Source organism: Onychostoma macrolepis, chromosome 19, assembly GCF_012432095.1.
Source record: "Onychostoma macrolepis isolate SWU-2019 chromosome 19, ASM1243209v1, whole genome shotgun sequence".
Classification (NCBI taxonomy): Eukaryota; Metazoa; Chordata; class Actinopteri; order Cypriniformes; family Cyprinidae; genus Onychostoma; species Onychostoma macrolepis.
In genome coordinates this window covers 17,068,929-17,085,879 of record NC_081173.1, presented here as the reverse complement: position 1 = coordinate 17,085,879, position 16,951 = coordinate 17,068,929, and the positions used below count along the sequence as shown (strand labels likewise).

Here is a 16,951-nt window from a genome sequence, read left to right as displayed (position 1 = left end):
TTTTTCCAAATTTGCAAAAATTGCAGTGGTGTCAAATTACAATCCAGACAGTAATGTTTTGCATCATATGCGATAGTTTTCCACCAAGGGTGTTTATAAATGAATGGAGTTACATTATTGACAGTTAATTTCCAACTTGTTCATTAGGGTTTTTCCCCAAAAAATATATGTAGTAATGATTTGTAAAGGAAATCTGTAATTTAATGAAATATCTACATATGTTTTGCAAACATAAAAATACATGGCTAAAATTTTATTTTGTGGTGGGGCCAATGAAAACGCAGAGTAAAAATGCCCTGAAATACTGGTTCAACTAAGCCAGAATAAAAAAAGAATCCCAAAATCCCTGGTGAGGTAAAAAATGTTTCAGTGAATAAAAATGTCACATTCTACCACATTAAAAGACAACACATGACTGTTCTTAAAGGAAAAACACACTGCTTGCATACATTACATACCTAAAAGTGTTTATTCATTATGTAATCAAGTATGTTATAGTATAACCCTAAATACAGTAGGTAATGATTTCAAATCATTTCTATTTACATTTATGCATATTATGATAACAGAGATCAAACCTGATGAAAAGGCAAACAGTGATAAACCACAATATGTAACATTGCACATTTGTAAATCAATGAACAACAGAAGCCATGACTAAGCAGGACTTCACACTAGGGATCTTTAGCACCCATTAATGCAACAAATATTTACACATGCTAGCAATAACTTGCATTTACATGACTCATTTACATAGACACTTCAGTTGAGCAGTTCATTTTATTCTCAAAACATGAAATCTTGGTGGAAGCAGGCACACAAAACACCTGCAGATTTCAAAAATGTTCTTGACCTGTAGAGCCAACAATGCTGACTTAATGATCTATAAGTTCTGAATCCTCAAAACCATGGAAAGACTCCACATCGCTGTCCTTCTCAAAGAGCTTTTTTAACGCAAGCATGCTCGATTGTGGAGAGGACCAAGATTCTGCAGAAACGATACTGGAAGTCTCGGCTTTCTGCTCCTCAACTTTGTCTCCTTGCAATTTACTGACAAGCAGAGCTTCAGTAAGACTTCGCACCAGCTCAGAGGGTTCCTCAGATGTTGCCTCTGGGTTTGTGCTCAAAACCCGATCAAAAGAGTGAAAAACTAGTTTGGGCTCTGCTATAAGGATATCCAGTACCTCGATAAGCCAGCGAGACAGCAGAAGGGCAAGGTCAGCTGGTTTGGCTCCAACCAGTTCTTGTGGTGCTTTTGTCACATGCTCGCTCCAGCGAGCCTGCATAAACTCGCGTAACACTGGCCCCATACAGGCTTCAAGGGGCTGTAGACGGCGAGAGCAACTGCGTGGGATCAAGCCTGGAAGAGTATTAACACTGTTGAGCGTCACCAAGAATTCATTGGACATGTGGCCTTTGTATGTGTCCATCATCAGCAATCCTTTGCCTCCCGAACTAGGGTTGATGTGCCGACACCACACTTTGTCCAACCAAAGCTGAAGTCTTTCTTCATTTGTGAAGCCCTCTGGTCTAGCCTCCAGGATGAAGAAGTCTGGCAATGAACTTGCATCCTCCTTGAGAGGTTTGCCTCTGAGGAAAACCATGGTAGATAATGTGGTCCCATCAGCCAGGGCTGTGAACACAATATCTATGAGTGGATCTGAGGTGCCCATTAACTTAAAAGCAGACAACATGGACGACGAATCTGCAGAGGCTTCATCCAGCTGCTCCATATCTACAAAGATGGAAAGCTCATCCATGGCACCAATAGAAGACAACCTAAAGGATTCTGAGGTCACTTGCTTTTTTAGAAAGCTGCTGAAGGTGCTCTCGAGCTGCTGGGATTTATACGGTAGCAACTTGCTGGATGTGGCAAACGCCTGCACGCCCAGATCGTGGCGTAGCAAGAAATCAACCATCGAGTTGTAAGAGAGATCTTTCACACCATGACTGCTCATGAACCCGAACAGGTTAGATTCATCAATAGGCTGTTGTTGCTCACGTTGGCATAGCATCCATTCGACTAAGCTATCAGCCACCTGTGATGTCAAACCTTCTCGGCTTCTCAAGGGATCAAGCTGAAGCTGCCGTTTCATAAGCAATGACTGGACTTCTTCCGGTGGAGTGTCAAAGTGATTGGCCGCCTGGGGGACTCCGAAGCAGAGGGCGTACAGTACGATTTTCAGCTGTGTTATGGTAAACGAGTTTTCCACTGTATGTTCTTTATCAGCTTCGGAAAGCCCTCCATTCAAAGCTGACTTCAAAGCTGGCTTCAAAGCATCTGGATTGGCTTCACATTTTTTGTCTGGGACAGCACTTGGTTCAATAGGCTGAACCAGAATGGGAAGTGACGGTGTGCAAGCGGGGCTAGCAGGGAGTGTTATTGTATAGCTGGGTCGGGGAAGGGGGTTGGAAGAGAGAGGAAATGAGCTCCCATCCACTTGCTTCACTTGCAAAGGCAAAAAGACCCCGTTGTTGAGTCTTTGACCTCCTCGAAGAAGGTCCGTTGGGATGAAGACAAATCTATAATGACAGTAATTCAATTCAAGTTACCTCTTCTGCAAAACTGAAAGTTAAATGTCTAGCAACATCAATTCTATTGACTTTCATTACATGGGCAAAAAAACCCCGAGACATATTTAAGAAAATCTTCTTAGTAAACTGAGTTCTAGAAACTAGCCAGCATGGTGGTTCCTAGAGAACCAATTTCTCCCTCGGACTGAACTCAGAAGCATCCGACAGTGACGTCTTTATTCATGCCATTTACAAACGACAACAACCGGTCAATGGAGGATGCGGTGATCGTAGCTGTTTTTGTTGTGTGTCTTGGGTTTCGTGAAAACGAAGATGGAATGTAAACGCACAAAAAAAATCTGACAATCTCCTGACAACTTGCAGTGTTACAGATCATCGAGGTTGAGAAAAGAATACAATGCTGCAGACAAAAGGTAGCGTCGCTGTTTTCCATGTTCGTGGAGTAAATATTTTTATACAGCTTTTTAAAAAATGCCAGGTAGCCGGTGTTTCGTATGCGTTTGACCAATCAGCGCACACTTACGTCACTGATAGTTCCTATAGAACTCTTTTAGACCCTACTCTGAGGTAAGAGCTAAAATAGTTCCCCCAAATGGAGTTACTAGAACTAAATACGTTCCTGGTTCCTGCGGTGCAAACATGCCAAAAAGTGGGTACTTCCGCCAATAGTTCTAGGAACTATGAAAAGGTTCCTCCAGTGTGAAAGCCCCTTATTTCTTCCACAAAAGAAAGTCATACAGGTTTGAAATAACATGAGGGAACTGAATCAACGTACCTTTTATAGCCACGTGAAAATCCTTCTGAAACATAAGGATTAATATTAATAACTTGACTGTGATAGGATCATTATTAAAAGCTTGAGTTTTCTTTGTCAATTTTTTTTTTTTAGACAGAAATAACCAACTTACCCCGTATGGTGCAATGGCTTGCTTGATGTTTAGGATTATCAGCAAGATGTTTGGCCATCAAATCTCCAACCTGAGTTTTGTATCTACACGTGGTACAGCTTAACCGCCCCTTCCTGCAAACATTTTAATTATCATAATTGACAATACAAGTAACATTACAAGCATACCAAAAGAAGAGAAAAAAAAAATCATATCTTACTTTGGGCAGGGTTTGTATAGGGTAATGTATTTTTTAGTGCTTTTGCGAGGAACATGTACACTGATCATGTGATTGGCATATGCTCTGGAACAGCAGGTGTTGTATCGGCAGAGGGAACAGCTCACATAGGTGGGGAAATGGTTGGAAAAATACGGAATATCATAGTTGCATTCCATGCAGAAGTGTTTTTCTGTTGGCTTGCTGGAAGAACAAGATGATGGCCATTTGTCAGATTAATATCTATAAATATCTTTACGAAAGTCTGCACTGCATTTTGTAAATTTAAAAGTAAATTAAAAGCAATTCAAACATAGATAGATAGACAGACAGAGCAAACACTTACCACTGACTCTGAAACTTGACCATTAGCTCCACCATGCTTTCCACTGGTTTTTTCTTCATGGGAATGACCTTATTGGTGACATTTGGAGATGCTACAAGTGTTGATGTGGTGTTTGAGGGAGTCTTCAGTGGAGGTGCTACTAAATTATCTCTGTTGTCAGTACTGTCAGCATAAGCTCGGATGGTTACCTGAAACAGACATGGAAAATGGTAATGCTATCAAACAAGCATAAGCAATAAATCAGTCGTGGTATTAACATTAAGTGACATGGCATCTGTGACTGGGAGTTAAAAACATATAAACTAACCCTAGTGCCAGGCACAAGACCCTCCAATTGCTTGGGCTTGACAAAGGTCCTGTGAAACTTTTGTCTGTGTTGCCACTCATCCTTCTCATGGATGAACTGAAGTCTGCATCTGTCACAGTGCCTTGCTGTTTTTTTCTGGATGCACAAACACATACCTTAACAGGAGCTTTCTGACACACAGTGGCGGTTTTTGGCATGGGCGAACCGGGGAGGCATTTTTTCATGACACATGGGGGGCGGCACAAGCACTTGGGAAAAAGAAAAAAAAAAAACAAAAAAAACAAAAAAAAAATCATCTGCGCTGCTAAACGGTTTTCTATTATCTATCATATAACTGTGTGGGGAATTGGCAAATTGGCGCCCCTGCTTGCTGAGAAGGTGCCGTGCACAGAAGCTGTGTGAGAAGTGAAAAGAGGAGGGGGGTGCGGCCGCGGGGGGACAGTTCACCTCTCCCAAATAGAGTGGACGAGGAGGAGGAGATCCACTTAGTGGGCTAAAGTCAGTCACAGCTTGACTTTCTTCCAAATAATGCACATTTCATTCATAATATTAAAACACAGGCCTATAATTTGCTAGCCTGACTACGTCAGACTTCATACTTCCTCTCAATTTCATTTCGCTTCTGTACTCAGTCTGATATAGCAGACCATCTCCCAGCTTATCTCCGGCTCCGCAGCAGCCAGGCCAATCAACGAACAGAGGGTGGGCTGAGAGCCGTGACGTAGACGCTAAGCGCCGAATTTAAGATTGTAGTTTAGGCGAGGGACATCTAACACGACAGCGGACGGGATGCTATTCGCTCTGTTGTGGAGAATATTCCCAGCATTTGCCAACTGAAGCCCGAACAAGAAGAGTGTTTGGTTCACATTTTGAATGGAGGTGATGTTGTGGCCCTAAGTTTAATTTATCAACTGTTACCGAGCGTCAGTGAGAAACTGGGGAGGCCAAAGTTCGGCAAGGCGATAATTGTGGATGCGTAGATTTACTTCACATAATCTGCAAAAGTCGTTCACAGCCATCTTCACTCCGGTATTTCGCTCTATGGTTTTGTTTTTTGCCGCATACCTGTGTTTACAGCGGAAGTTCGAGGAGGCTGAGCCGGCGAATAACAAGTCATAACCAACCATTATGTGATTGGCTTATGGGTACACCAATGATTTTAAACTTCAGACAACCGCCCGCCCACGAGAAAGTAAACGCTTGTCAATTATGCCCTTCCAGACTCTGTCTACGAAGCAAAGCGAAGTAGCAGAGTTTGATATTACCAGGCTAATAATTTGCACGTTTTAGTTTTTTCTGAATTGTGTGAAATGGCTAATAAAAAGTTTTTTTTTTTAAAAACGTATATTGTTATAGTAAAACATGGCTGTTTGTGCAAAATTTTGTGTTTTTTTTTTTTTTTTCTCGGGGTGGGGACGCTCAGAGTGGGTCTCGCCCGGAGAGTAATTCAATGTAGAACCGCCACTGCTGACACATCATCCAATATTAATATTTATACAAAAAATGATCTCTAATATCAACAATCAATAAATCAGCAATCAATATATGATACAATCATATTCCTAAGTCTAATCATAATAAAGCATTCGTTTAGGATCTGAAAAGTCTTTCCATATTAATAATAATTTAATATCAACACTTGTTATCTATAATAAAAGCCTGTTGTAGTGCCAAGCACTTTCTTTACCTGATGTCTAGTGAAGTGCATTTGGAAGCCGCCGCAAGACCTAAATACTTTTAAGCAAAAGGGACACAATAAGATGCAGGTGTTCTTGTGCTGCTCTGCGAAGTGGCTTATAACATCTTCGTAGAAAGAGGAGCGGAACTCGCACACCTGAGGTACACAAGAGTAATTAATTTACACAAAAGTTTTCAAGACAAAACAGTTGTTGCTGAGAGGAAAGACATAAAGCCCGAATACTCAAAATCAGTCACCTGACACATGTAGGGCATCTCGCCAGGTTTGTGCGCATGTTTCATGTGGTTCAGAAAAAGAGGTTCGTTCTCAAAGGACCACTCACAGATCTTGCACACTTCTGTATAACAGAATCAAATGTTAAAAGTTGACACTAAATTACCTGCAGTCAAATATTAATAACTTTAATGGTTCAAAACCTAGTTCTCAAACATATTCAAATATTTTATATATTCTAGGAGTATAGACTCACTTGAGGACTCTGCTTTGTTATGGACTGTCTCAACATGGCACTGCAGAAGGAAAGGTGTTGTGAAGTTTCTGTAGCAGTGCTGGCACATAGTATGATAGTCTACTTCTCCTGTTTGGCGCTCCAACTCCATGTGATGTTTTGTGTGGTTCATCAGCCTTTAAAATGAGGGTTGAAGGATGAAAAATCTATTGCTAGTTCGCTACCAACAACTCCCCTCCAAAAAACAATCTAAAAAACCAACTTACTTGATGTTGCCCTTCACCTTCTTGTCACAGAGCTGGCATTTCATCATGACAGGCTCTGCATTGGGTCTTACTGGTGCAGGCTGGCCAGGGTGCTGCCCATAGAAGAAGTCTTCAACTAACATGATCATTCTGCCCTGCTCATCAAAATCCCCAGAGCGAGGGTTAGGCGCTCCTTCAGGTATCTCAGAAGTGGTGACGTGTTTGAGAGACGTTTCTGAGGATGTCAAGAAGGAAACTGGAGTCTTGGATGTGGAGGGGTTGGAGTGGGTTTTGTCACTCGGGCGCTTGATCCTTTTTCTAGCTTGGGCTGTCAAGTGCCGGACGCTCTTGATAAGTTCTTGATTACATTGCTGGAAAATGGGGAACAAGATAAATGAACATGAGTAAAGACCTCGGCGAAAGGTTTAAATGACCACCACAGCAGAGGTTCTAAACCAAAAATATGAATAAAAACTTACACAGTAGTATCCACGGAGGGACTGAATCTTTTGGTAAAAGGCTTTGCAGCGAACACAGAATTTTGATGAATTGAAGCCTCTCTTCAATGCTGTAACACAAAGATACTACTCTCAATTCCTTCTCAAAAACCTCTTCATAGGATAGTTCACACAAAAATAAAAATTCTGTCATCATTATCTCTACAAATCCATATGAGTTCTGGTCATCATCAAAATAGAAATGAAGATATTTTTAAACCTGCAACCCCGAGAGACTCCTGTACCTCCATAGAATGTCCACTGAAATTTTACACTTTAAAAAGTTCATAAAGAGATCGTAAAAGAAATCCAAGTCTTCTGAAAAGACAATCTCTTTATATAATGATTGTCTTTTATTGGTAAGTGGAAGCTCAAACATGCTTGATTGACATGCGAGAACCAATGAGGTTTATTCTTGCATGGCAAAGTATGGATGAGCCAAAAGCCTAAATTAAGTGAAGCTCAACTCATATGGATTCAGTTCATTCAAATGATGACAAATTTCATTTTTTGTTGAACGATTAATCCACTTAAACACCTAAAAGATGTCAATCGGTAATATTTAATCAATAAACTGTCCACATTTAAAACAATAACAACACTCAATATTGCAACTAAAAATGAGATCTGAAAAATCTGTTTTATCAGAAAAAGGTCCTGACCGTTAGTTGCTGTGGCAGGAGCAGGTTTTGCGACCTGAAAAAGCCCACCAGGCAGGAGCGGGGCTGGAGCTCTGTTTGTTATGTTGTTTTGGATGGTGACGGCTTTGTTTGGCTGCACTAATGAACTCACTACTTGACCAGCAGCTGCAGATGCTCCGGTAAACTTTGTAAACTTTATTACTTTTATTGTTGCTCCTAATAAAATAACAAAATAAACATAGGGGTAAATCATCTAAAATGTTTAAATTGTAAAAATTGAAGTATAGACTGCATAAAATTGTCACCTGGATTTGTGGCTGGTAGGACATTGGAGGGTGTCATGTTTAGAGTGGTCACTCCAGGGGCTGCTGAAGTGATGCTTTGTAAATTTGAGGGGTTGCTGATGGTCAAAGTGACTGGGATCTGCAATGTAGAGATTTTTCCAGGGGTTGTTTGCTGTACTGAACTTGCTGGGGTAACCATCCGAGGAGCAATTAACTGTGGTGTCTGAGCTGAAGAGGACAGACAAAAAGTATTTCAGCAAAATGACTACTGATTTTGGGCAGCAAAGGAATTAAAAAAAAAAAAAAGGAAACTAAATGCCTGGCAACAGATTTCTGGAATACTGTAGACTCTTGAACACTTTACATAGTCTGATGCAAGAACATTCACACTGGTTGTTGAATGTTGACTGGATGTTGAAATGTGGCCTTTGCAGATGAATGTAAGAGAGGAGTGTGGTTTAAGTCAGGCAAATGTCACCAGAGAAGTGTGTGTAATTTTTTTTATTAAACATTGAGGTTTTAATTAAACATATGCATGGATGAATTGTTCACCATATGATATTTAACATTTAAATGTTCATTTCATGCCATCTTTAAAAACAGCAATGCATCCCGCAAAATGTGTCTGAAAGTAACTGTGAAATAAAATCACTGGCTTGGATTAAGACTTACCAGAAGTCAGAAAACTAATAGGTTGTCCATTCAAAAGGTAACCAAGTGATGTTCCCAAATTCACTGAACCTGCCAAAGGCTGCCCTGGATTAGGCTAAAACAGATGACCATCATTTAAATACAACATGTCTAGTTTCAGTATGTAAACAGAAGGTTAAATGTCTTATTGACAGTAAAACAGAAAACTAAAACCTGTGCACTGATGAAGATAGTTTGGCCACCTGCAGCTCCAGCTGGCTGGGCAGCATTAGGCAGTAACGTAACAGCAGGAGCTAGAGGTAAAAAAAAACAAAAAAAACACTTGGTTGTTTCTTACCACACAGAAGCCCCACAGCTATTCTTTTTACAGTGCATTTTCAGTGTTTCTAATCACAAACTAATGACCACTAGGTGTCAGTACATGGAAAGGAAGTGTCTAATTAGAAAGCCAGTTCTACCAGGCTTTGGAATATTTTTTAGAAGCATGCTTGTTTTCTTCTTACCAGACGGCAAAGGCACAGCTTGATTTGCAAGGTCAGTAGTAGCTGATGTTGGTTCAGAAGTGCCATCAGACTGTATTGGTATCAGTGCACTATCGCCACTTGGGACTACAGTAAAACATTAGTCATTACACAAATTTTCTGAATATATGATTAAATGATATTCATAAAACACTTCAAAGCCTTCTAGACCACATACATTTTAACAATACATAATAAAGAGTGGCTTTTACTTATTGGAAAAAAAAAAAAAACTGAATTACCTTTGTTATATATCTGGTCCCTGTTTTCTGTAAAACTCTGGCATGGCTCTAGATCATCTTCATCACATTGCATGTAAAGGTCTGATTCTGCCATGTTTCTGTAAACAAAGATTGATGCGTAATCAGTGTCATCACTGTCAACAAGACTAATAATGTTTGTGGCTGAACATATAATAGCAATCTATTTTACAACTATAAAGTGACAACAACAATAATAATAATTATTGTTGTTGTTGGTATTATTAATTAAAAAAAAGCCAAAATGACAATAATCCTTCTGTACAGCATCTAATCATAATCTAATTCTTATATACATATATTTATTATATAATAACTTATTATTTTGTAGTAATAATACGTTATTACTACAAAACAGCAAATGTATTAATGTTATAGTGGAAAGCAGTGGAAATGTGCCTGTAAATATTGATTATTTTAGTTGTCAGTGCTTGTTTTGTGTCTGCTCAACTCAAAAGTTATCAATAATTTAAATATTTGTTTACTTTCTGTCATACTTTGGCAGAAAGTGACATGGATCAGCCGCTAAAGCGAATTATTGACACAGTACCTACATCCTGTCATAATAAACACACGAGTCCCTTTAACGCCACAACAGACGCACGCTCGCGACCCTCCCGTAGAGCGCGCGCGAGGCTAGCGTTAGCCCGCTCTGCTAACTGCACTCATGCGCGACCCCGTGCAGCTGTGAATGCCTAGCTACAGGGGCTAGCATTTACCTGACTGAACAACTTTTAACAACTTCTTTACAAACACCGACGCACTGCTTCCAGAGATAAGAAGGGTGACTCTTACCTCGTGCACAGTTTGCATATGCGCAAGATATTATGCAAATTTACAATGCGTTATTTCCTTTAATTCTTCGCGGGCTTTGCCATGATGGAAAAACAATGATCCCTTTTCTGCAAACGTTTTTCCCTCTATGCTCGCGGTGGTAGGCGAAACATTTAAAAACGTCACTTCCACGAGCGTTTCCCTGCACACTGATTGGTTGTGATATTTGTGAGAAAGGCGGGTTGATCGTGATTATTTATTATTTAATAAAAAAAAGCAAATAAAATAGTTAATGTTCATGCTAGCGAAGAGTCATTGTTACATTGCACGCATATAATGATATAAATGAGTATAATTTCCAATAATAAACAATAATGTAATAATGACATTTTATCGAAGCAATTACAATTTACAGTAAATATTATCATCACGCATTGTTTTCACATTTTGAGCATTTGCTATCTGCTGCACTGATTTGCTTGTTTTATAACGGCAGTGTTTATCTGCACTAAACAGTATGCACAGCCACTAGCTTAGCCGGCTAAATAGTGTAGGCTAATGATCCAACATTACCACTCCAGAGCTAATGACATAAACTCACGACTCGATCATCGAAAGGAAAACGTTGACTTTTTTAGTCAATATATGCTAGTCTCGCGCCATAACTAATAGCTCCCGCATAATCGTTTTCTTTTCGTAATAGGCTTCACTCTTTGCCTTCATAATTCTAAGATGGCGCCTGATGTTTAGAAGTCAGGAATGTTTTACTGACATAAGATATTAAATGGTTCTATCCAAATATTCCTCGATTGAAAGACTTTTTCATATTAAAACGAGTAGGCTATGTTTGTCCAACAACACCAACACAGTTTTCTGAGTTTTATAGAACGAACTGGCGTTTTGTTCAATTATTGTTATAACGTTTAAGTAGAAACAAAGAAACAAGCCCCTCATGTTTTATAGTCGTTCAGTTTATACTCTTAAAACCAAGAACAGAATTTGGATTTCATGGCTTCCCCTGGAGATTTTCCTTTTTTCTTTCCCATTTCATAGGATGATGGTTTAAAATTTAAAAACATAACTTAAATAAGACATGAAGCAGTATGTGACAATTTGTTAGCACTTTGTTTCAAAATTCACCTTTATGGTTTGACTGTGTATTTTATGTTCACAAAGTTATTTATGGGCATCGATGGTTCCATGGATCTGTGGTTCATTTATCATCCATGGAATCTTTCCATTGCAGAAAAGGTTCTTTAGTGGAAAAGGGTTCTTTAGATTATTAAAATGTTCTTCACATGAAGAAAAATGGTTTTAAGATCGGTTCACTAAAAGGTTCTTTGGGGAACCCAAAAATGGTTTTTGTGGCATCTCGGCAAAAAAACCCTTTTGGAACTTTTATTTTTAAGACCAAGTGTAGAAACAAAATGATACTTGTGCACTAATTTAAACCACAGGCCATTTTTTGTACATAAATCAAAAAACACTCTTAAAACCCATAGGAGAATTCAAAGGGAAAGAATGTGCAATAGTCATTGAATAAACTGCAACCTTTTTTTATCCTGGGACTCAATCAAAAAATAAATAAATAAAAAATAAAATTGTTCATATTCAAGTGCATGTGTCTTGTTTACAATAGATTAAGATGTAATAAGAAAGCACATTTTAAAATACATGCAACCCTGATTTATTTATTTTTGTCTAATTTGTCATATCCAAACATTCATATTTTTGATCTTGGCAGCTATAATAAAATCATCAAAATAGTGCCAAACCAATGAATAAGGCCATAGGAGGGAAGGCCATATGACCCATACAATATACCCCGAAAAGCTTTTATAGCTTAAAAGATCAGGAGCTGTTTTCAAATACCCTAGACTGCACAAATAAAGTAAATCTTAAATCCAAAACACTTTTTTTTGTTTTTGCATCGAATGAAAATCTGTTACTGTTTTCTGTTTTAAAAGCAGAAATTGTTTAGATCACTGTTTTTGTTATTCACATTTCTGTCTGAGCATAAGCCATGGAATCTAACATGATCTTGACTTAATCTTCTTATAAAACCTTAACCCAGCCTTAAATGCAGGGTGCTTAGATGTGTTAGCCGGCACTGAGCTTGACGGTGGCCGTGCAGATTTTTGTAAGCAAAGAAAAGAGTTACTGTTACAGTTACTTAAATAAAATGAAAGCAGAGCTGACAGCACATCACAGCAGATGACATGTATCTCTCTATTCAATTAACTCAACTGTGGGAGGAACTGAAGTCAAATCATCTCGCCAAATACGGCACAGTAACTGCGGTCACAGCTATTAGTAAGTTACGTAATGTCATTTCCTCTCATTCTAACTGTTGGTGGGCTAAAATAACATTTCAGTCAGTTATAAACTAATATAGTTTCTTCCATATATTGTAGAATATAATAATACAGAGCTATTGTGCTGAATGTACAATGTTGTGGCTCAAAGGGTATTTAACGTAGCTTAAGGGATTTGGTTCATTTTTTGAGGAATCTAATAGAATTCAGAAGCTGTGTGATCATATTTGTTTCCACCACACAGTAATATCAAATCCATGTATATATAAATATAAATATATATATATATATATATATATATTTATATGTGTATATATATATATATACACACACACACATATATATATATATATATATATATATATATATATATATATATATATATATATATATAGTTGGATATTTGTTCGATTTGCAGGGTTGCAGCAAATTTACAGCAATAAATTTAAAAATAAATTTTTTCAAAAATGGCTCTTTGTATTATGGACCTTATGGATTTGATAAGGGCAGTAAGCCAACTCTTCAGCAGTGCTTCCAAGCCAAATCTACAGTACTCAACATTTGAAGTGGATCAAAAAGGTTAATCAAAGTTGTCCTAAGACAAGAACACATTTTGGTTTTAGGTTTTAGGACAACTTTGATGAAAGGTTTTGATCCACTTCAAATGCTGACTAGTGTAAACCGAAAGCACTTTTTCATATTTTCAGAATCTGTGTAGACCACATTTACAACATGTAGAATTCCCTTTGACTTGAATGAAAGAATGTGGCTTATAATAGATCTTCAAAAACAGGTTTGGTTCTGCTGAGAAGATGGATTGCAGGTGGAGTTTGCCGCTGTCGTGTGCGACTGGATGGGAAGACAGTCATCATTACTGGTGCCAACACTGGCATTGGAAAAGAGACAGCACATGACTTGGCCATGAGAGGTAAACACATTGTTGAAATGTTTTGTCATTTTATCCTGACATAACCACTGAAAGGTCTAGATTTTGGAGGATTTTAGAGACTTAAGGTGCACTATAGCATCTGCATCTGTTTTTTTTTTAGGGGCTCGGGTTGTGATGGCTTGTCGAGATCTTTCAAAAGCAGAAAAGGCTGCGGCAGAGATTCGCAGATCTACAGGAAATGGCAACATAGTAGTTCGGCACTTAAACCTCTCATCTCTGCTCTCCGTGCGGCAGTTTGTGCATGAATACACTGCCAGTGAGGAGCGACTGGATATACTTATTAACAATGCTGGTGGGACCTTTGACCTCATTATTAGTTAAGCAACAAATCCCACTGTGCTTTAACCTGTATTGTAACTTTATTGGACATTTTGTGTGAACAAACCCTTTAGGAGTGATGATGTGCCCTAAAAGCCTTACAGAGGATGGCTATGAAACCCAGTTTGCTGTCAATCATTTGGGCCATTTCCTCCTGACTGTTCTGCTCCTGGACATGCTGAAGAAGTCTAGTCCTAGTCGAATTATTAACGTTTCCAGTATTGCTCACAAAGGAGGTAAAACCCTCCCATTAACATCTTAGCTTCACATCTTTTAGTTGCAAGGCTATACATAAAACTTTTGTTGTACATGTGATAAACAAAATATTCCAGAAAATATCCATGTTATCCAAAAATTGAACGTACTGTACATGTGAAAAATGTATATACATTTTGAGATCTGCTAAAGATTACAGTATTATTAATTAATTTTGTAAATGAGACTTTCATATCCATGCAACATATTTCAGTCCAGTGACCTTTCTTGCAGGTAAGATCCACTTTGATGACCTTAACTTTAACAAAGCACCGTATGATTCCTTGGTCAGTTACAGGCAGAGCAAACTTGCCAACCTGTTGTTTACTCGAGAATTAGCACGGAGGATTAAAGGTTTGTTCACTCATCCCCATTACATCAGTCACAAACTGTTTTACAACTGAATATTGCATTAGGCTTGTTTATTCCTGCTCTGTTTTAAATCAGGGTCTGGAGTAACAGTGTACTCTCTTCACCCTGGAGTAATCCGCACTGAACTGGGACGTTACGTGCAGACGCGCCACCCTCTGCTCAGCGCTCTGTTGTCTTTTCCTGCTCTCTTACTGATGAAAACCCCCAGTCAAGGCGCTCAGACTTCTATTTACTGTGCGGTTGCTGAGGGGCTGGAGTCTCACAGTGGCTGCTATTTCAGGTGAGCTGTTAATATTAATATTCATAAACTTTCACCATGATGGTTTTGTATTTAAATTTGTCTAAATATTTAACCTTTTCTAATATGTTTTTTCTTGACACTGAATGACAATGAGATCTGTTTACAGTGATTGTAAGCTGAAGGAACCAGCCCCTGAAGGTAAAGATGATCTCGCTGCCCTGCGATTGTGGGAAATAAGTGCAAAACTTGTTGGCTATGATGAAGAGAACTAACAACACTCCACTAAACTCAATTCACAATACCGGATGCCTATATAGGAATGTTTTGTATGCAGCTATCAACACTCAGATCATCTTTTCAATCTTTGTTGATTTTTTTTAAATGTAAAACTTTATTTAATTGAATTTATGATTATTGATGATTAGTGGTTTAATCAACTATAGAAGAAGAAATTAAAAAATTTTTTTTAAAAAAGGGCAGTGGATGCTTGTAAAATATGTGAGTGTTGTGATGTCTGATTCATGACCAAATCGTTCTTCTAGAATATTTCAAAAGAATCGTTTCATGAATCCAAATAAATTGACTCACTGAACCAGCATTATTAAAATATAATATTAATTACATTTATTTGTTTGTTTGTTTTATTTCACAAAATTTAAAACATAATACAAAAAAGTCCAAAAAGACTAATTCATACACATTTCAAAACTGTTGAGGATAAAATACACAAAAAAAGCCATTGTCTTTTTTTCCATTGTGGTCCTCTGTATTTTAAAAAATGGATGAACAAATCATAAATGGAGTGCAATCAACATCAAGTTCAGAAACTCATCATACAAACTTCAAAAAACAAACACTTTTTTAACTTCCCTTCTAAAAATACCACCAACTTGTATCTCTTTAATAAACCCAGGTAATTTATTTCAAGCAGAGTATATAAAAAAGAATTTCTTCCCATTTCACTCTTAAACCTACAAGGATATATAATATATCCATATAATATATCCTTACTTGCCCTTGTAGAATGACAGTGAACCTCTCTTACAATTACATAATATTCTAACAGATACTTTGGAACCATTTTCTTTAATATCTTAAACACAATCACCAGTTTTATAAAAGTTAAACTTTTTTCGAATTTTAAAAACTGATTTTCCTATAATGTTCATCTTGCAAATGCATCAGTGGATGCACTTTCAAAATAACCCTACACAACTTATTTTGAGCAGTCTGCAATTTTATTTTTTTTATTTCTTTGAAATACCAGCACTATACCAAAAAACTGCAGCGTAATCAAAGTGTGACTGCACTAATGCGCCAGCCAACATTTTTTGAGTATCTCAATAAGTCCACAAGTTTGAGTATCTAAGAAAGCCTCCTGTCTTGCTAAAAAATGTATTTGTTTAATGAGCTAAAGCAGCCATCTTTTCTCCTGTCAGATTACTGTCCAAAACACAACCCAAATATTTTATTTCTCGTTTAGGTATAATAATTTGATCTCCAACCTTTACCTCTAATCTAAAGCATTTTTTTTCAATTTAGCAACCGAGCCAAATAATATAACTTCAGTTTTCCCCAAATGTAAAGACAGTTTATTATGGCAAAACCATTTGGAGACCCCTTCAATCTCTCTACTTAATTCATTTTCAATATTTTCCTTCCTCTCATGAAACACAATTATTGCTGCATCATTTGCATATAATAAAAGCCCATTTCAACCGGCCATTTTGAAATCATTAATATATAATGAAAAAGTAAAGGACCTAATACACTCCCCTGCGGAACCCCATATGAAATGGTCAAACAATCCGAAAACACCCCATGTAAATCTACTATTTGACACAACACCTATTTTCAAGGGTTGATAAAATGTAAAAACTATACCTTGAATGCAATGTAAGTCGCTTTGGATAAAAGCGTCTGCTAAATGCATAAATGTAAATGTAAATGTAAGACTTGATCCATTTACAGGCCATATGCACATATTGCTTTAACTTTTTAAAAGCAGAATACTAGATCGACTATATCAAAAGCTTTTTGCAAATCTAACAGCACCATCCCAATTAACTTCCCTTTATCCATTTCTTTCCTTATAATCTGTTAAATATAAAATTGTTATTATAATAATAAAATTATTAACAAATGACCAGCATTAAGCTGGTAATTAAATTGTTTTTCTTTTGATCATC

The 16,951-nt window shown here is 37.7% G+C and overlaps 2 protein-coding genes across 6 annotated transcripts; one reads left to right on the top strand and one right to left on the bottom strand.

The window, feature by feature from the left end:
• Positions 1-446: 446 nt before the first annotated feature.
• Positions 447-10,517, bottom strand: pogza (pogo transposable element derived with ZNF domain a). 3 transcript variants are annotated; one of them, XM_058753394.1, is made up of 18 exons: positions 10,334-10,516; positions 9,521-9,618; positions 9,261-9,365; positions 8,971-9,050; positions 8,779-8,872; positions 8,128-8,334; positions 7,844-8,038; positions 7,164-7,252; positions 6,706-7,055; positions 6,461-6,615; positions 6,228-6,328; positions 5,980-6,126; positions 4,293-4,427; positions 3,986-4,173; positions 3,643-3,843; positions 3,444-3,556; positions 3,311-3,335; positions 447-2,523 (listed from the first exon to the last, which is right to left on the bottom strand). In XM_058753394.1, the coding sequence occupies exons 2-18, from the start codon at positions 9,612-9,614 to the stop codon at positions 876-878; spliced, it is 3,927 nt and encodes a 1,308-aa protein (XP_058609377.1). In that variant the 5' UTR covers positions 9,615-9,618; positions 10,334-10,516; the 3' UTR covers positions 447-875. The 3 variants fall into 3 exon arrangements, with proteins under 3 accessions (XP_058609377.1, XP_058609378.1, XP_058609379.1); XM_058753395.1 differs by having other exon boundaries at positions 3,311-3,332; XM_058753396.1 differs by lacking the exon at positions 4,293-4,427 and having other exon boundaries at positions 10,334-10,517.
• On the top strand, positions 9,968-15,349 carry zgc:153441 (retinol-DH_like_SDR_c domain-containing protein). 3 transcript variants are annotated; one of them, XM_058753399.1, is made up of 7 exons: positions 9,968-10,322; positions 13,421-13,555; positions 13,677-13,868; positions 13,969-14,130; positions 14,384-14,503; positions 14,597-14,801; positions 14,929-15,349. In XM_058753399.1, the coding sequence occupies exons 2-7, from the start codon at positions 13,549-13,551 to the stop codon at positions 15,032-15,034; spliced, it is 792 nt and encodes a 263-aa protein (XP_058609382.1). In that variant the 5' UTR covers positions 9,968-10,322; positions 13,421-13,548; the 3' UTR covers positions 15,035-15,349. The 3 variants fall into 3 exon arrangements, with proteins under 3 accessions (XP_058609382.1, XP_058609381.1, XP_058609380.1); XM_058753398.1 differs by lacking the exon at positions 9,968-10,322 and adding an exon at positions 11,270-12,625 and having other exon boundaries at positions 14,633-14,801; XM_058753397.1 differs by lacking the exon at positions 9,968-10,322 and adding an exon at positions 11,270-12,625.
• The last annotated feature ends 1,602 nt before the right edge of the window (positions 15,350-16,951 follow it).